Below are 20,162 nucleotides of genomic sequence, written 5' to 3'. Positions count from 1 at the left end.
TCCTGTTGTCCTCAATAGGTGTGTTTCCTCATCTGAAAGTGTACACAATCCATCCGTGACTGATGTGACGATTACAGGTCTACACAATGCACATGTGGATTTTCTTGCAAACGTCCACGACCAGGCCCTCAAGAAACAGTGCCGCGCATGCCCACCAAGGGGCAGCAGATCGCAGTGCAGAAGCCTGCGGCGCTTGACGTCAGGGCGCACGTCCCACCCCGTGACCGCGACTGTGACCGTGACCAAGAGCGTCTCTGGGGCACGGCCGGGCGGCGCGGCGGGAGTGCACAGGACCCGCCATGGCGGCTGAAGCCTCGGAGAGCGAGCCGGCGCTGCAGGAGCTCATGCGCGAGGCGGAGATCAGCCTGCTGGAGTGCAAGGTGTGCTTTGAGAAGTTTGGCCACCGGCAGCAGCGGCGCCCGCGCAACCTGTCCTGCGGCCACGTGGTCTGCCTGGCCTGCGTGGCCGCCCTGGCGCACCCGCGCACGCTGGCCCTCGAGTGCCCATTCTGCAGGCGAGCCTGCCGGGGCTGCGACACCAGCGACTGCCTGCCGGTGCTGCACCTCATAGAGCTCCTGGGCTCAGCGCTTCGCCAGTCCCCGGCCGCCCACCGCGCCGCCCCCAGCACCCCCGGATCCCTCACCTGCCACCATACCTTTGGCGGCTGGGGGACCCTGGTCAACCCCACCGGACTGGCGCTTTGTCCCAAGACGGGGCGGGTCGTGGTGGTGCACGACGGCAGGAGGCGTGTCAAGATTTTTGACTATGGGGGAGGATGCGCGCATCAGTTTGGAGAGAAGGGGGACGCTGCCCAAGACATTAGGTATCCTGTGGATGTCACCATCACCAACGACTGCCATGTGGTTGTCACTGACGCCGGCGATCGCTCCATCAAAGTGTTTGATTTTTTTGGCCAGATCAAGCTTGTCATTGGAGGCCAATTCTCCTTACCTTGGGGTGTGGAGACCACCTCTCAGAATGGGATTGTGGTAACTGACGCGGAGGCAGGGTCCCTACACCTCCTGGACGTCGACTTCGTGGAAGGGGTCCTTCGGAGAACTGAAAAGTTGCAAGCTCATCTGTGCAGTCCCCGAGGGGTGGCAGTGTCTTGGCTCACGGGGGCCATTGCAGTCCTGGAGCACCCCCTGGCCCTGGGGACTGGGGTTTGCAGCACCAGGGTGAAAGTGTTTAGCTCAAGTATGCAACTTGTCGGCCAGGTGGATACCTTCGGGTTGAGCCTCTACTTTCCCTCCAAAATAACTGCCTCCGCTGTCACCTTTGATCACCAGGGAAATGTAATTGTTGCAGATACGTCTGGTCCCGCTATCTTTTGCTTAGGAAAACCTGAGGAGTTTCCAGTACTGAAGCCCATGGTCACTCATGGTCTTTCCCATCCTGTGGCTCTTACCTTCACCAAGGAGAATTCTCTTCTTGTGCTGGACACAGCATCTCATTCTATAAAAGTCTATAAAGTTGACTGGGGGTGATGGGCTGGGGTGGGGCCCTGGAATCAGAAGCACTAGTGCTGCCATTAATGAATTGTTTAACCCTGAATAAGTCACTTAAACTCATCTATCCAGGCAGGGATAACTAAAACTGTCTGGCAGACTTACAAAGCTTGGGACAATTATTAGAGATTACCATTTATTGAATGCATACTATTTGTGCAAGGAAATTTGCAAATATTAGCTCATTTAATCCAGTGAGGTCATTCCCCCCTGCCCCGAGATAGAGTCAAGCTCTGTCACCCAGGCTGGAGTGCAGAAGCATGATCACAGCTCACTACAGTTTCAACTTCCCCCGCTCAGGTGATCCTTCCACCTCAGCCTCCCAAGTAGCTGGGACCACAGGCGTGCATTACCACATCCAGCTAATTTTTGTATTTTGATAGAGATGGGGTTTCACCATGTTGCCCAGGCTGGTCTCAAACTCCTGAGCTCAAGCAATCCACCTTCCTCAGCCTCCCAAAGTACTAGGATTACAGGCATAGCCACCTTGCCTAGCCATAATTTTTATTATTAATCTCATCGTACAAGTGAGAAAACTGAAACCCAGAGAGCTTAAGTGACTTCCTCGAGGTCATAGTTACTTACTGCGATAGTCACAATTTGAATTCAATTCTGATTCCAAATAAGTTGCGCTTAAATAAGATAACAGATGTGGGGAAAAGTATGTGAATGTATAGTGTTGCTATGTGTCCTATCTTTACAAGTAGCTAATTATTTTAGCACAAAGATGTGCAAAGAAAGGAGACTTTATGGAGAGTTCAGGAGAAAAAGGATTTTGTGGTGGCCATCACTTTCATTCAATTTGTGACTGCTCTGATGGCACATTAGATGAAGTTACTGTTGATCCTGAATTACGTGAATAAGAAAAACAATTGAACTGCTTATTAAAAAGGTAAACATGTCTTGTAATGCCTATATCTTCTCCACTATACATACTCGGAAAATAACACTTGGTTGTTTGAGAAAGGCCTATATTTACGTAAGTTCTAAACTACTGCAGAACACACTACATACTATTGTCAGAGGGCCAGATGACGCTCCTGTTACATGTTTGTGTTACATGTTTATGGTTTTTCTTTTGTTTTTGTTTGTTTGTTTTTAGATATGGTCTTGCTCTGTTGCCCAGGCTGCAGTGAAGTGAAGTAATCACTGTTCACTGCAGTCTCAATACCCTGGACTCAAGTGGTCCTCTTGCCTCAGCATCCTGAGTAGCTGGGACTAGAGGTGTGTCACCATACCCAGCTAATTTTTGATTTTTTCGTAGAGATGGGATCTTGCTTTGTAGCCCAAACTGGTTTCAAACTCCTGGGCTCAAGCGAGCCTCCTGCCTTGGCCTCCCAAAGCACTGGGACTCTAGCTATGAGCCACTGTGCCTCACCCATGTAAAGTAAAAGTGAGAGCCTAACTCCCGTGCCAGTCCACAAAAACCCATTTTGTTGTCAATGCTCTCATCATATAGCACTAATAGTAAGATTTGGGGCACCCTAGACCACGATTTATAAATGCATTCTAAACAGAAGTTCCATGGACAAACCTCTTCTCCCCACATGCACATACCCCACCCTTAAAGTCACCCCTAGGTTGGTGACTTCATGGGTGTTCTGAATACATACCAAGAAACGTTCCAAGTGGAGATGTGAATTCAGACTTATTTGGTCATTTATGAGTAGAGCAACTGAGGACAGATCTTAGACCATTTTCCTTAAGAACAATGACGTTTTAATGATTTTAGGATTAGTAGAGCCAATTCAAAAGATTTTTCTCTTTGGAATTATTAATGGCATCGTCTCTGATTATAAAGCTGGACATGTGTCCTTTTCAGACAGCAGTCATGATAAAGGTGTGGAATATGCAACACAGGGAGGTATGTGAGCAAGGTAGTATTGCTGGTCATCATGTGGATTACCTGACTTCAAGAATCAGGTGCGCATCTGTGAGATGATGTGGGAGTGTATTAGACCTGTGATAACAAGCCATCTTAGTAACTGCTATCTTTCCTTGGTAGATTATCAGGCTTGGGACTGGTGTGGGGCTGGATGCACAACATAAAAAGAGCTGTATAAAGCAGCACTTCCCAGGAATGTCGTAAGATAGGAGCAGAGTTTCCTTGAGGAAGACGCGAAGCTTGTTGTTCTTGATTATCAGGCACACATGTGCTGAGAGAATAGTTTCAGTGACTTGTAAGGCAGATGCAAAATTCATCTTCCAGACTGTGTTTTTTTTTTTTTTTTTTGAGACAGAGTCTGGCTCTGTTGCTCAGGTTGCAGTACAATGGTGTGATCTCTGCTCACTGCAACCTCTGCTTCCCAGGTTCAAGCTATTCTCCTGCCTCAGCCTCTGCAGCAGCTGGGATTACAGGCACCCACCATCATGCCCCGCTAATTTTTGTATTTTTAGTAGAGATGAAGTTTCCCAATGTTGGCCAGACTGGTCTCGAACTCCTGACTTCAAGTGATCCACCTGCCTTGGCCTCCCAAAGTACTGGGATTACAGGCATAAGCCACCGCACCCAGCCAGACTGTGTTCTTTAAAGCAAGCTGGTTAAAAGGCTTGAGATATGTCATGCTGAACTCCAGGTTATTGAAGAAATCGGAGAATTCTGAGACAGGTAGGAAAAAATAACCCCAGCAGAAAGTAAAAGCTTCCAAGGTGACGAAGAAGGGTTGGAATGACTCGCAGAGGTGGAAACAAAAGAACGTGCCCAGGAGTAAAGGGAGAAGGAAAAGAAAATAGGCTCTTCCAGAATATCCCCCATGGCCTGCCTGGTGAGTCCATAAAAGCAAACACAGACACTTTGGCTCCTGTGTCAGCAGTTCCCACATCACCCTCCATCTATTCCAATTTTGCCCAATTCCCAGTCCTTCGACTGTCTCCTGTTTTTGACCTTGTTCTACCCTCTGGACTTGCCGTCTGGAGTTGGCTTTCTCAATCTCTTTCCTTGGCATTTTGTAAAGACCTTGGTTCATACTCATAAATCTCCCCTCTAGCAAATCTAGCTCTGGACCCCAAGACCCAGACCATCACGATTTTCTAGTGCCTTATGCAGACCTTCCCTGGCCCACAACTAAGTGGGGTGCAGACCCCACCTACAGTGAATTATGAACCTTCTAAGGAAGAAGCATTAACCTGTGCACCTCAGAAAAATGAGGAAGAACTACTGATGATAGCAAATCTAACAATCCTTACACATGCCATATTAAAAAGAAATATATACTGGTGTTAGTGTTCCACTATAGAGATATGCTATGGTGGTGTATCATGGCTAGTCAGAAGGTGAACTGTTTTCTTGGAGAATGTGTAGCAAATATGATAGGGCAGCCAGAGACTCACCACAACTACTGTATTGAGTAACCATGGTGACTGCTGTGCCCACGGCCACTTCTAAGAAAAACTGCCCCATCATGAGCCAGCCGTCAGCAGCCAGGTTTTCTATTACATGATCCCCTTGGACCATAGCTACTTGGATAGGGGTGCACACCTAACAGAAGGACAGTCAATCAACCAATGATACTCTACCCGATGTGTTAATTAGACCAGGAAACTGGTTATGAATTGGCTTGGGATAAACATATTTTCCTTACAAGGAGCACAGAGATCCAATTACATTCTGGTCCTTGATTTTTTTTTTTTAGATGGAGTTTCGCTCTTGTTGCCCAGGCTGGAGTACAATGGTGTGATCTCGGCTTACCGCAACCTCCGCCTCCCAAGTTCAAGTGATTCTCCTGCCTTAGCCTCCGAGTAGCTGGGATTAGAGTTATGTGCCACCACGCCCGGCTAATTTTGTATTTTTAGTAGAGACAAGGTTTCTCCATGTTGATCGGGCTGGTCTCGAACTCCTGACCTCAGGTGATCCATCCACCTCGGCCTCCCAAAATGCCGGGATTAGTCGTGAGCCGCCGCGTCTGGCCATCCTTGATATTTTGAATTGAGAAATATGGAGCATGTTATGCTGATGGCAGCCTGGGGAATGACAGAAATACACTCAGTTACAGGGGTGCAGAGAGTCCCTGTGGACAAGCCACGTCATGAATAAGAAGCTATGAGACAGAGGGAAGACAAAACTCACAGGAATCCAGGTAAGAATGGGAGGAAAAAATGCATCCAAAGAAGCAGTGGCTTGGAGCCATGCTACCTCCAGGGCACCAGCATAATGATCCCTACTGCAAGATCTGTGGAGCTGCCCTGACTCCACTTTGCCTCTCTGCAAGGCCCAGCTGCCCTATGGTTTCTGTTCTTGGAGGCCTAACAACTCTCTCCTATCCCATGCGAATTCTTATACTAAATGCTCCACTGCTTCAGCGCACCTGCACAAATCTCTGTTTTTTTTGCAACAGAAAGTTTGGCCGGGCGCGGTGGCTCATGTCTGTAATCTCAGCACTTTGGCAGGCTGAGGCGGGTGGATCACCTGAGGTCAGGAGTTCGAGACCAGCCTGGCCTACATGGTGAAACCCCGTCTCTATTAAAAATAAAAAAAATTAACGTGGTAGCAGGCACCTGTAATCCCAGCTACTCGGGAGGCTGAGGCAGGAGAATCGCTTGAACCTGGGAGGTGAAGGTTGCAGTGAGCCAAGATGGAGCCACTGCACACCAGCCTGGGCGACAGAGTGAGACTTCATCTTAAAACAAAAAAGAGTTGTAATATTTTGATGATTGATTTGGAGAAAATTGGTCTTAAATGTACGGATTTTGATGCCATGAGTAGGAAACTAATTCTGTGGAGAGGAACACTCTCCCATTAACTCATCAATCCCTAATACCGGTAGGGTATGAGACCAAAGAACAAGTAGAGGCTTACATACCACAGGTCTAAATATTTAAGACCGATAAATCAATCAAGCTTAAATAAAATACATTTGATCTTCCTATCTTGACAAAGGTAAATGTAAATATTAAAAATATACCTTTTTTTTTTGGCCAAGATCAGTGGCACGTGCCTGTAATCCCAGCAATTTGGGAGGCCGAGGCAGGAGGATTGCTTGAGCTCAGGAGTTCCAGACCAGCCTGGGCAACATGGTGAAATCCCATCTCTATTTAAATATTTATAAAAGATTATATATAGATAGATATTTTTTAAGAGGCAAGGTGTCACTCTGTCGCCCAGGCTGGAGTGCATGGTGTGATCACAGCTCACTGCAGCCTCGACTCCTGGGCTCAAGCAATCCTCCCTCCTCAGCCTCCAAGTAGCTAGGGCTATAAGTACATACCACCACACTTGGCAAATTTTTAATTTTTTTTTTATAGAGTCTCACTATGTTTCCCAGGCTGGTCTCAAACTCCTGGGCTCAAGTGGTCCTCCACCCTTGGCCTCCCAAAATGCTGGGATTACAGGCATGAGCCACCATGCCCACCCTAAAAATATACCTTCATTATGATCTGGAAGGCCAGGTTTCATTTTAGAATACTTGCATGGAGTTTTTGCTCAATTTCGGATGCCACATTTTAAGAAAGATCATGACAACCTGGAGCATGTTTAAAAGATACGAAGAAGAGGCCGGGCGCGGTGGCTCAAGCCTGTAATCCCAGCACTTTGGGAGGCCGAGACGGGCGGATCACGAGGTCAGGAGATCGAGACCATCCTGGCTAACACGGTGAAACCCCATCTCTACTAAAAAAAATACAAAAACTAGCCGGGCGAGGTGGCGGGCGCCTGTAGTCCCAGCTACTTAGGAGGCTGAGGCAGGAGAATGGCGTAAACCCGGGAGGTGGAGCTTGCAGTGAGCTGAGATCCGGCCACTGCACTCCAGCCTGGGAGACAGAGCCAGACTCCGTCTGAAAAAAAAAAAAAAAAAAAAAAAAAAAAAAAAAAAAAGATACGAAGAAGAATCAAAAGCAAAAGCATCAGATTTTTGGGTTTTTTTGTTTTTGTTTTTGGTTAGCTTCTAGCCATCTAGAATGTAAACTCCAAGAAAGATGTTTGTGTTGTTCCTAAGTGTATCACTAGTGTCTAGAGCAGTGTTCGACACATCGTAGGCATTCAAAAATATTTGTTGAATTACCATGTTTTTCCCAAGGAATTTTTCTAGACTATGTATTTCTTTCATTGATAAAAGGGAAGTGGTATAGGTAGCTGGGTAGCTTGGAGAAGCTAGTCTAGAATTAAAGTGGTTTGTGGTGGGTTTGCGGAGTGACTCAACAAGTTACAAAGGATTATGGTGACTTTGTGGTAGTCTGGGTTGGAATTGCATGAAAAGCTTCATGTTCTCAACCACCACGTTTTCCATTTTCACCTAAGTACACGGGACTTTGCGGTGTTGAGGTTGTCTGATCTTCATGAGTCACATCCTTTATCAAACGATGAAGAGTAGAGAAAACACAGCTCTGCAAGCTCTCCAATATCAAGTGATAGCAGTGATGCCAACTCCATCGGAGGGAAGAGAATGAACTAAAAGTGTTCCTGTATCACTCACCTGATGGTGCGCTTGGAGTGTTGTCAAACTCATCTTTGGGTTAAATCTGCTTAATAATGGGTACATAAAGAAGCTTCTGCCTTTCCCAGGAGCCATCCATACAGCATGGACAGCCCAGCCACAGACATGTGTTGGTAATAGGCTGCAAATTATAATATACAGTATACCCATTATGGTAGTTAAAAAGCAGCTCATATTTTTTTCTGCAAAAGTAATGATATTATTTATAGGAGCTTAATTTCCTGACAAAGGACTTTGGTCAAAGCAATCATTGGCTTCACTAACAATGTCACAAAAGTACCTATACTGAAAATTTGAAATCACTTATAAAATGATCAGATAAAATTGTGTGTCAAGCCATAGAGTATTAGGACTGAAAAGAAACTTAGACATATTTTTATTATGATGCCCTCAAATGACAACTGAGACCTACATATGCAAAAAGACTAGTCTAGGTCACACAGGTAGTTAAGAGCAGAACCAGGACTAGAAAATGGACCTTTCCATATTCCACATTAACCTCTCTAGTGGGAAAAGATCTAAAAGTCAGAGGCTGGGGATAAACACACATACACACACACACACATACACACACACGCATACACACACACACATACATACACACACATACACACACACACACACATGCTGGTGCTTGATATTTTACTTGCCCCCCACATCCTAACTAGTTCCCCCTACTACCTTTCCCAGCCTCTTATACCATCTTTCTATTCTCTATCTTCATAAGTTCAATTTAAAAAATTTTTAGCTCCCACAGGTACATGAGAATATGCAATGTTTGACTTTTGTTGTGCCTGACTTATTTCACTTGACATAGTGATCTCCAGTTCCATCCACGTTGTTGCAAACGACAGGATCTCGTTCTTTTTTATGGCTGAATGGTACTCCACTGTGTATATGTGCCACATTTTCTTTATCCATTCATCTGTAGACAGACACTTAGGTTCCTTCCAAATGTTATAGTGCTGCAATAAACATGAGAGTGCAGATATCTCTTTGAAATACTGATTTCCGTTTTGGGGTGTATATACCTAGGAGTAGGATTGCTGGATTGTATGGTAGCTCTTTTTTTAGTTTTCTTATTTATTTTTATTTTGTGAGACGGAGTCTTGCTCTGTCACCCAGGCTGGAGTGCAGTGGCGTGATCTCAGCTTATTGCAAGCTCTGCCTGCCGAGTTCAAGCAATTCTTCTGCCTCAGTCTCCCTAGTAGCTGAGACTACAGGCATGCACCACCATGCCTGGCTAATTTTTGTATTTTTAGTAGAGACGGGGTTTCACCATATTGGTCAGGCTGGTCTCGAACTCCTGACCTCGTGATCCGCCCGCCTCAGCCTCCCAAAGTGCTGGGATTATAGGCGTGAGCCACTGCGCCCAGGCCCTATTTTTAGTTTTCTAAGGAACCTCCAAACTGTTCTCCATAGCAGTTGCACAATTTACCTTCCCACCAACACTGCATGAGGGTTCCTTTTTCTCTACATCCTCTCCAGCCATTTTAACTGGGGCGAGATGATCTCTCATTGTAGTTTTGATTTGTGTTTTTCTGATGAGCAATGATATTGAGAAACTTTTCATGTACCTGTTTGCCATTTGTGTATCTTCTTTTGAGAAATCAGATCTTCTGCCCATTTTCAGATCTTTTGCCCATTTTTAGATCAGATTATTAGATTGTTTTTCCTATGGAGTTGCTTGATTTCCTTATATATTCTGGTTGTTAATCCTTTGTCAGATGAGTAGTTTGCAAATATTTTCTTTCATTCTGTGTGCTGTCTCTTCACTTCGTTGATTGTTTCCTTTGCTGGGCAAAAGCTTTCTAACTTGATGTGATCCCATTTGTCCATTTCTGCTTTGGTTGCTGGTGCCTGTGGGGTATTACTCAAGAAGTCTTTGCCCAGTCCAACATCCTGGAGAGTTTTCTCAATGTTTTCTTATAGCAGCTTCCTAGTTTGAAGTCTTAGATTTAAGTCTTTAATCCATTCTGACTTGTTGTTTGTATATGGTGAGAGATAGGGGTCTAGTTTCATTTTTCTGCATATGGATATCCAGTTTTCCTGGCATCATTTATTGAAGACACTTTTCTTTCCCCAGTGTATGTTCCTGGAATCTTTGTTGGAAATGAGTTCACTGTAGGTGCCTGTATTTATTTCTGGGTTCTCTATTTCTTGTTTTTGTTTTTTTTTTTTTTTTTTTTTTTTTTTTTTTTTTTTTTTGAGACGGAGTCTGGCTCTGTCGCCCAGGCTGGAGTGCGGTGGCCCGATCTCAGCTCACTGCAAGCTCCGCCTCCCAGGTTCACGCCATTCTCCTGCCTCCGCCTCCCAAGTAGCTGGGACTACAGGCGCCCGCCTCGTCGCCCGGCTAGTTTTTTGTATTCTTTAGTAGAGTCAGGGTTTCACCGTATTAGCCATGATGGTCTCGATCTCCTGACCTTGTGATCCGCCCGTCTCGGCCTCCCAAAGTGCTGGGATTACAGGCTTGAGCCACCGCGCCCGGCCTTCTGGGTTCTCTATTTCGTTCCACTGGTTTATGTATCTGTTTTTATGCCAGTGCCATGCTGTTTTGGTTACTGTAGTATAAATTGAAGTCAGGTAATGTGATTCCTCCAGTTTTGTTCTTTTCGGCTAGGATACCTTTGGCTATTCTGAGGCTTTCGTGGTTCCGTATATACATTTTAGTGTTTCTTTTTCAGATGGCATCCAGGTTTGTATGCATGCGGGCCCAAGAGAACACTGTAGTATTTCCAAGTTAACCAGTTAGACCATAATCATGAGGCCAGACTTTTTACTCATTGCATAAACAGGGCCTAATCAGTCCAATATCCTAAGAATCAGTTCCTACAGGGGCCAGATAACTTCATTCGTGGCCATCAAATGTATTCCAGCAGTGCCTGTCTTTGTTATAGAAAGAGGCCTTTGGTTACAAGGAGTGTGGTTAAAGAACTTAAACATAATTAACATTTTCATAATACTCATACATTGTTTCACAAAGCTGTTAATTTATTTCATCCTAACATTTCTTGAAGTAGACAGGGCGAGTTTTACTAAGCTGACTTTACAGGAGAAGAAGCTGAGATCCACAGGGATGGAGTGACTTGCCCAAGGTTACCCAACCAATGCCTGGCGCTTTAGGTTGGAGGAGGGCAGCTATTTTTTTTTTTTTTTTTTTTGAGACGGAGTCTCGCTCTGTCGCCCAGGCTGGAGTGCAGTGGCCGGATCTCAGTTCACTGCAAGCTCCGCCTCCCGGGTTTACGCCATTCTCCCGCCTCAGCCTCCCGAGTAGCTGGGACTACAGGCGCCCGCCACCTCGCCCGGCTAGTTTTTTGTATTTTTTTTTAGTAGAGACGGGGTTTCACCATGTTAGCCAGGATGGTCTCGATCTCCTGACCTCGTGATCCGCCCGTCTCGGCCTCCCAAAGTGCTGGGATTACAGGCTTGAGCCACCGCGCCCGGCCTGAGGGCAGCTATTTTTAAACATCTCTCCCAAGTACATCTATTTTACAGCCAGGGTTGGGTAGCACTGCTCTAGAGAATAAACAAATATCCCAACCATCCCTTCGAGGGATTTATAGTTATCATTCATATCAAGCCCTAGGTAATGTTCTTTGGGAAGAAATATTGTCACCCCTCTCGTTTCAGAACCTCAGCTCGTAACGTAGGCTGGATCCTGCCAATTTCAGAGTGTCACAGGATCCACACAATGGTCCCTACTTAGAGGTACTGTGGAGAGACACCTATTTACATGACAAGAGCAAGGGTCTCAGGGGAAGACTTGGCAATGGGGGTCAGCTTCTGCTATTTCCCTTAAACCAAATGTCTTTGTTTTTTTTGTTTGTTTGTTTTGTTTTGTTTTGTTTTTAAATGAAATGTTCTTATTTTCAGAAATCCGTGAATGTAGTTCTTTGGCTGTCTGGCACAGTGCTCTGCAGCTCTCTGATCTAATGCCAGAGTGTTATGTCGGGCTTCACCCATAAGGTGGGGAGGAACTTTAAGAGCCATGTGCCCACCGGGCATGAAGGCTCACACCTGTAATCCCAGCACTTTGGGAGGCCAAGGCAGGCAGATTGCTTGAGCTTGGGAGTTTGAGACCAACCTGGCCAACATGGTGAAACCTCATCTCTACTAAAAATACAAAAATTAGCGGGGTGTGGTGGCAGGCACCTGTAATCCCAGCTATTCTAGAGGCTGAGGCAGGAGAATCGCTTGAACCTGGGCGACAGAAGTTGCAGTGAGCCAAGATCACACCACTGTACTCCAGCCTGGGCGACAGAGCGAGACTCCGTCTCCAAAAAATAAAATCCATGTGCCAAATGGCAGAAGCCTAGCCTGTAAGAGGTCACTCTTTCCAAACACTGAGACCCCAGAGTTTTCTTCTATTTTTCTCTCTTATGTGCCTTCGACCTGGGAGTCATTTCTTTGGAATTTTCCCCCTGAATTATCCCCCTGAAGAGAAGCAACACCTGCTCTTTGTGGAATTGGAAAATGCAGATAAGCATATAGACATTTAATCACTTTTAATTAGACAAAACTGTTACCATTTTTGAATTGAGTTGACTCTCATCACTATGAAATTTGTATTCCTGAAAATCATTTCACATACACAAATTTTGTGAAGCAGTGCATGTATCACATAAACTGCAAATTTTCTGCCAAAAAGTAAATTTTAGTGGCATTTAATTGAAATTCAATTTTGGAAATTCCAAAACATGGGATACAGAACTCTTAGAGAGAGAGACAGAGAGAGATTGATTTACCAAATATTCCATTTGCCTTCCACAGTTCCTAGCTCCTTGCAGGTTAATTGCAAGGGGCGATGTGATCAGCTCTTGCCGTGAACCCAATTTTTGTGAAGTGATGAGAACAAAGAAGAAGAAAGTGATGAAGATACAAATAAAATTCGAGGTTAAGCAGAAGTCTCAAGTGTCATAATGAAAGTGTCATAATCTACGCAGGGAAAATTCTGTATATAAGTTTTACACAAGTAAAATTTACATGAACTCTACTTAAGCTCCTAATCTTTTTTTTTTTTTTTTGAGATGGAGTTTTGCTCTTGTTGCCCAGGCTGGAGTGCAATGGTGCGATCTCGGCTCACTGCAACCTCTGCCTCCTGGGTTCAGTCTATTCTCCTGCCTCAGCCTCCAGAGTAGCTGAGATTACAGGCATATGCCACCACGCCCCACTCATTTTTGTATTTTCAGTAGAGACGAGGTTTCACCATGTTGGCTGGTCTCGAACTCCCGACCTCAGGTGATCCGTCCACCTCGGCCTCCCAAAGTGCTGGGATTACAGGTGTGGGCCACTACGCTCGGCCAAGAAAAATTACTTTCTTTATTCCTTTTAATGCTTTTTGTCTTGAATTTAACTTTGATATTAATATAACTGCTTTCCGTCTTTTCAATATCAAAGTTTGCATGATAACCGGGAAAATTCAATTTAGTGTATGTACTCAGGATATTTTTTTCACCAGTCATGGGGGTCATTTGTTATTGCTGCTGGACAAAGGGTGGAGAGCTCTATAAATATGTGAACTCAAACATTAGCAGCAGAGCTGTGAGCTGCATGGGACGCAGTGTGACTTGTGCAGTAGGATCAAAGCAGCCTCCTGCTCCAATTTCTTCCCATCAGCCATTTATGCCCTCTACCCAGCTTGCTTTCTGATGAGCAAGGTGTTCCAAAATAAACCTCAGCAGAACGACTTTTCTTCCTAGATATACAACTGTGTGTAGTCTATTTCTGTTTTCAAACCACTGAATGATATACCTGGAGTGATTGTGAAATTGATGATACAGGAGGCCAATTCCATCACATTTTGGAGTGAATTTCCTTAAGGCCAGACCAGTTCTCCCTGGTAGACACTAAAATATAAATTGTAAAATTATCACTTCCTCTATTCTAATGAATACGTAAATGCTTTACATGTACTCGTTAAACTTGCTAGAACTATCTGCACAACTAAAACAGATGAGGATATCCAAATGCATTTCTTTAATTATCTATGTTTATCAATTTACATTTTTTGAAGGGGAGGGTAATATCTTCGTCAGGTTTTGGCATTAGGGTTATATGCTGGTTTTACAAAATGAGTTAGGAAGTGCTCCCTCCTTTATTTTCCGAAAGATTTTGTGTATCATTAATATAACTTCTTAAACATTTGATAGAATTCACTAGTGAAATGTTGTGGCCAAGACTTTTCTTGGTTAAAAGGTTTCTAATTTTTTTTTTTTTTTGAGAAAGGATCTTACTCTGTCACGCAACTGGAGTGCAGTGGTGTGATCTCAGCTGTCTGCAACCTCCACCTCCCAGGCTCAAGCAATCCTCCCACCTCAACCCCTCGAGTAGCTCAGACTCCAGGCATATGCCACCATGCCTGGCGAATTTTTTGTATTTTTGTAGAGACGGGGTTTTGCCATCTTGCCCAGGCTGGTCACAAACTCCTGGGCTCAAGTGCTCAAGTGATCCTCCTGCCTCAGCCGCCCAAAGTTCTGGGATTTATAGGTGTGTGTCACTGCACCCAGCCACAGTTTTTTAATTATTAATTTAATTTCTTACATATATATATGGCAATTCAGATTTTTTGCTTCATGTCGTGTCAGCTTTGTAGCTAGTATTTTTCAAGGAATTTGTCCATTTAATTTAAGTTGTTGACAATAACGTTAAAATACGCCCCCATTTTATCCTTTAAATGTCTGTAGGCTGTATAGTGGTAACTATTTGCTCATTCTTGATACTGGTAATACACATTTTCTTTCTTTCTGTTTTTTGTTTTCTTTTGCTTTGTTTTGTTTTTAGATGGAGTCTCGCTCTTACCCTCAGGCTGGAGCGCCGTGGCACAATCTTAGCTCACTGTAACCTCCACCTCCCTGGTTCAAGCAATTCTCCTGCCTCAGCCTCCCAAGTAGCTGGGACTTCAGGCACATGCCACCACGCCCAGCTAATTTTGTGTTTTAGTAGAAATGATTTCACCATGTTGTCCAGGCTGGTTTTGAACTCCTGACCTGAAGTAATCCACCCGCCATGGCCTCCCAAAGTGCTGAGGTTACAGGTGTGAGCCACTGTTCCCAGCCATCCCTCTTTATTTTTCTTGATCTGTCTAGCTAGGGGTTTACTGATTTTCCTCACAATTTCAAAGAACCAGCTTTTGGCTTTACCGTGTTTCTCGATTATTTGTCTGCCTTCTATTTTGTTGATTCCTCTTCTTCTTCTTATGTTTTTTTTTTTTTTTCCTATTTACTTTGGATTATGTGTAGTTTTTCTAGCTTCTTAAGGTAGAAATGTAGGATATCGATTTTAGACCTTTATTCCTTTCCAATGTAAGCACTAAAAGCTAGGAATTTCCCTCTCAGTGCAGATTTAGCAGCATCCCAGATATTTTGATATGTGTATTTTTATTATCATTTGGTTCAAACATTTTTTAGTTTCTTTTTTCATTTCTTAATTGACTCATGAATTATTTCAAAATATGGTATTTAATTTCTAAATATTTGGCATTTTTCTATTTATTTTAGTTTATTTTTTTGAGATGGAGTTTTACTCTTATTGCCCAGCCTGGAGTTCAATGTCGCAACCTCAGTGCACTGCAACCTCCACCTCACAGGTTCAAGTGATTCTCCTGCCTCCAGAGTAGCTGGGATTACAGGCGCCTGCCACCATGCCCAGCTAATTTTTTGTATTTTTATTAGAGACAAGGTTTCACCATGTTGGCCAGGTTGGTCTCAAACTCCTGATCTCAGGTGATCCACCCACCTTGGCCTCCCAAAGTGCTGGGATTACAGATGTCAGCCACCGCGTCCAGCCATATTTGGTATTTTTCTAGATTTCTTATTTGTTTTACAGTCTGGCAGATGGTCTATTTTGTTCAACATACTTTGTGTACTTGAAAGAATATATATTATGTAGGTGATAGTGTCTATAAATAGTAATTTAGGCCAACGTGGTTAATAGTATTGTTTATTTCACCTGTGTCTTCACTAATTCTTTTGTCTAGTTCTTCTATCATTTGCTAAGAAGGGATGTTAAAATCTGTAGTAATGATTATGGAATGTCTGTTACTCCCTTTAATTCTGTCCATTTTTGCCCTATATATTTTGAAGCTCTATTTTTAGGCACACACACAATTATGTGCACAATTGCAAGTATGATTGCAATGGCTTCCTGATAAATTGATATTTTCATGTCATGTTTATGTTTATTTTTATTTAAAAATTGAGACAGGGTCTTGCTCCATCTCCCAGGCTAAAGTGGTATGTTCATGGCTCACTGTAGCCTTGACCTCCTGTGCCCAAGTGATCCTCCCACTTCAACCCCCTGAATAGCTGGGATTGCAGACATGCACCACCATACCTGGCTAATTTTTAAAAATTTTTTGTAGAAATGGGGGCTTGCTGTGTGTCCCAGGCTTATCTCAAACTCCTGGACTCAAATGATCCATCTGCCTCTGCCTCCCAAAGCGGTGGGATTACAGGCCTGAAGCAGCAGTTTCAGCCAACTCTTTTATGAACTGTCCCCCTTTATCTCTGACAATATTCTTTGCCTTGAAGTTTATTATCTGATATTAATATGGCCACTCTCCTTGCATGGTAGATATATATTTTTCATCAATTTACTTTCAATCTATGTCTTTATTTTTAAATTGCATTTCTTGTAGAAAGCATATAATGGGGTTTTGCCTCTTAAAAGCCCATTCTGACAGTCTCTGTCTTTTAATTGTATTATTTCATCCATTAATATTTAATGTAATTCTTGATAGGGTTGGATTTCAAGCTACCATTTTATTGTTTGTTTTCTGTTTATCCCCTCTGCTTTTTTCCTCTATTCTTTCTTCCCTGTCTTCTTGTGGATTAGTTGGATATATTTCAGAATTCTATTTTAATTCATCTATAGTATTTTTAGCTATACTTTTCTGCATTATTTTCAGTGGTTGATCTAGAAAATTTAATATATATTCTTAAACAGTCTACTTGGAATATTACCACTTCATATTTTTGTTGTTGTTGTTGTTGTTGTTTGTTTTGTTTTTTTGAGATGGAGTTTTGCTCTTGTTGCCTGGGCTGGAGTGCAATGGCATGATCTCAGCTCACTGCAACTTCTGCCTCCCAGGTTCAAGTGATTCTCCTGCCTCAGCCTCCCAAGTAGCTGAGAAAACAGGCATGCGCCACCACGCACGGCTAATTTTGTATTTTTAGTAGAGAAGGGGTTTCTCCATGTTGGTCAGGCTGGTCTTGAGCTCCTGACCTCAGGTGATCCACTCACCTCAGCCTCCCAAAGTGCTAGGATTACAGGCATGAGCCACCACATCCGGCACCACTTCATGTTAATGCAAAAAACTTGTAATCATACAGGTCTTTTTATGCCCAATTTTTACACTTTATTTGACACCTGTTTTACATATAAACCTTCCAAGACAATGTTACAATTTTTACTTTAAAGATTCATATGTGTGTAGTTCTTTTCAATTAGAGGAAAAGAGTCTTTTATATTTATTCAGACATTCATTATTTCTGGGGCTCTTCATTCATTCCTGAAGACCTGTGTTTCCAACTAGTATCATTTTCCTTCAGCCTGAAGAATTTTCTTAAACATTTTTTTCTAGTGTAAATCTGTTAACAACAAATCCTTTTGATTTTCTTTTATTTGGACATGTCCTTATTTTGCCTTCTTCCTTGAAAAAAAAATTTCTGGATATAGAATCCTGGCATTCCATTTTATCTTTGAGCACTTTGAAGATGATCCACTACCTCCTAGCCTCCACTGTGTCTAATAAGCAGTTATTGCAATTTGAATAGTTGTTTTCCTCTTTGTAATGTGTCTTCATCTTGCCTGTTTTCAGAATTTTTTTCTTTATGTTTAAATTTTAGCAGTTTTACTATGAGGTGTTTGATGTGGTTTTCCTTATATTTATCCTGTTTGAGATTTCACTGATTTCCTTGAAACTGTAAATTTATGTCTTTCATAAAATATGGGAAGTTTTGGGCCATTGTTTCTTCAAATACATTTTCTGCCCCATTCTCTCTCACTTTTTCTTCTGGGTCTCTAACCATACATACATTAGATCTTTTGATATTATCCTACAGGTCCTTGATTCTGTTCTTTTTTTTTTAAATCTGTTTTCTCTCTCTTGTTCCAAGTGGATAGTCTCATTTATCCATTCTCAAGTTCATCAACTTTTACTTTGTTGTCTCCTGTCTGCTGATAAGCCTGTGCAGTGAATTTCTATTTTAGATGTTATAATTTTATTTCTAGAATTTTTATTTTGTTCTTTATTGTTTCTATTTTGCTACAAAAATTTCCATATGTGCATTCATTATAAGCATATTTTCTTTTATGTCATAGCATAGTTAAAATGACTGCTTTAAATTTCTTGTTTGATAATTCCAACATCTGGATTACTCAGGATAATCTTGTCTCTTGAAAATGGATCACATTTTTCTGGTTTTTTTTTCATGTTTTGATTCATTTTGAATTATATTCTGAATATTGCAAATGTTGTGTTGTAGAGACTCTTAATTCTGATATATTACTTCTAAGATTGTCAGACTTTTTGTTTGTCGGTTTGTGGTAACAGACAATAAACCGGATTGGGCTCACACTACAAATTACATTTTTTAACCATTGGCTTCAGTTTCCATTCAATTCTTTTCTCCTTAGGTAGGTTGCTTAAATTTTGCCTGGTGAACATGTGGTTTAGGGATCAACTAGAGATTTGGGCAGAGTTTACGTACCCACAAAATTTGAGGCATACTCTCTGACTCTTTCCTCTTCAGAACTTCTCTTTCTCTTTCTGGCAGTGCTCTGATTAACAGACCAAATGACTAAAGGTTTTCTATTGAAGTTTTAGCCACACTGCAAGACACAGACTGGGACAAGTCCCAAGGGTAGAAGCCATGAAAATGGGAAAACTTATTTGATTTCATTTGGATGTTTGTCCCCACCAAATTTCACATTGAAATGTAATCTCCAATGTTGGAGGTGGGGCTTAGTGGGGGGTGTTGGATAATAGGGGCAGATTCTCTCATGAATAGCTTAGCACCATTCTGACAGTAATGAGTGAGCTTTCACTCTGAGTTCATGCAAGATCTAGTTATTTAAAATTTAAAAGAGTGTGGCACCTCCTCCCTCTCCTTCTTGCTCCTGCTCTTCCCATGCAATGCACTTGCTCCTTCTTCACCTTCCACCATGGTTGGAAGCTTCCTGAGGCTCTTGGCAGAAGCTGAGCAGATGCCAGTGCCATGCTTCCATGCTTCCTGTAGAGCCTGTAGAACTGTGAACTGATTAAATCTCCTTTCTTTATAAATAACCCAGAAGTTTTGTTGTTGTTGTTGTTGTTGTTGTTGCTGTTGTTCTTGTTTAGACAGAGTCTCACCCTGTTGCCCAGGCTGGAGTGCAGTGGCGTGATCTCAGCTCACTGCAACCTCCACCTCCCAGGTTCAAGTGATTCTCATGCCTCAGCCTCCCGAGTAGCTGGGATTACAGGTGCCCACCACCATGCCCAGCTAATTTTTGTATTTTTAGTAGAGATGGGGTTTCACCATGTTGGCCAGGCTGGTCTTGAAGTCCTGCCCTCAAGTGATCCACCCACCTTCGCCTCCCAAATTGGTGGGATTATAGGGATAAGCCACACCACCTCATCACAAAGGTATTTCTTTTTTTCTTTTCTTTCTGTTTTTTGTTTTTTGACAGAATCTCGCTCTGTCACCCAAGCCTGGCGGCAGTGGCATGATCTTAGCTCACTGCAACCTCTGCCGCCCGGATTCAAGAGAATTCTCCCACCTCAGTCTCCTGAGTAGCTGGGATTACAGGCACCTGCCACCATGCCTGGCTAATTTTTTTGTAGTTTTTAGTAGAGACAGGGTTTCACCATCTTAACCAGGCTAGTCTTGAACTCCTGACCTCGTGATCCACCAGCCTCAGCCTCCCAAAGTTCTGGGATTACAGGTGTGAGCCACCGTGCCTGGCCAAAGTATTTCTTTATAGCAATGCAGAGACGAACTAACACATTCACGCAGTGCCATTTTTTATTTTTTCCAAGGATCGAATCTTCTCCAAAATTTGTTTGCCTTTGGTTGCTCTCCAATATCTGGTTACTCTCTAGGAAATAATCTGTGTGTGTGTGTTTATGTAGTTGTTTTCTGTAGGCAGATCAGCCAGTTGGAACTTCTTCAACAATACTGGAAAGGAAGTTTATCCATTAAAAAATTTTTTTAGGTCGGGCGCGGTGGCTCACGCCTGTAATCCCAGC

At 43.1% G+C, this 20,162-nt stretch overlaps 1 protein-coding gene and 1 long non-coding RNA gene across 3 annotated transcripts in view; one reads left to right on the top strand and one right to left on the bottom strand.

Annotated features, from left to right (window-relative positions):
• The first annotated feature begins 234 nt into the window (after window positions 1–234).
• On the top strand, window positions 235–2,410 carry NHLRC1 (NHL repeat containing E3 ubiquitin protein ligase 1). Its single transcript, XM_033216339.1, has one exon. It carries the CDS (start codon window positions 300–302, stop codon window positions 1,485–1,487), a length of 1,188 nt encoding a protein of 395 aa, XP_033072230.1. The 5' UTR covers window positions 235–299; the 3' UTR covers window positions 1,488–2,410.
• Window positions 2,411–5,286: 2,876 nt separating this feature from the next.
• Window positions 5,287–20,162, bottom strand: part of LOC117086771 — a 104,388-nt gene continuing 89,512 nt past the window's right edge. For both annotated transcript variants that reach the window (XR_004438571.1, XR_004438570.1), the window contains one exon: window positions 5,287–5,468. This is a non-coding gene — a long non-coding RNA (uncharacterized LOC117086771). The remainder of the gene's footprint in view (window positions 5,469–20,162) is intronic.

This window comes from Trachypithecus francoisi, unplaced genomic scaffold (assembly GCF_009764315.1).
Source record: "Trachypithecus francoisi isolate TF-2019V2 unplaced genomic scaffold, Tfra_2.0 Lachesis_group10, whole genome shotgun sequence".
NCBI lineage: Eukaryota > Metazoa > Chordata > Mammalia > Primates > Cercopithecidae > Trachypithecus > Trachypithecus francoisi.
Note: the sequence above shows the minus strand (reverse complement) of the source record. Positions and strands in the feature narration are given on the sequence as shown.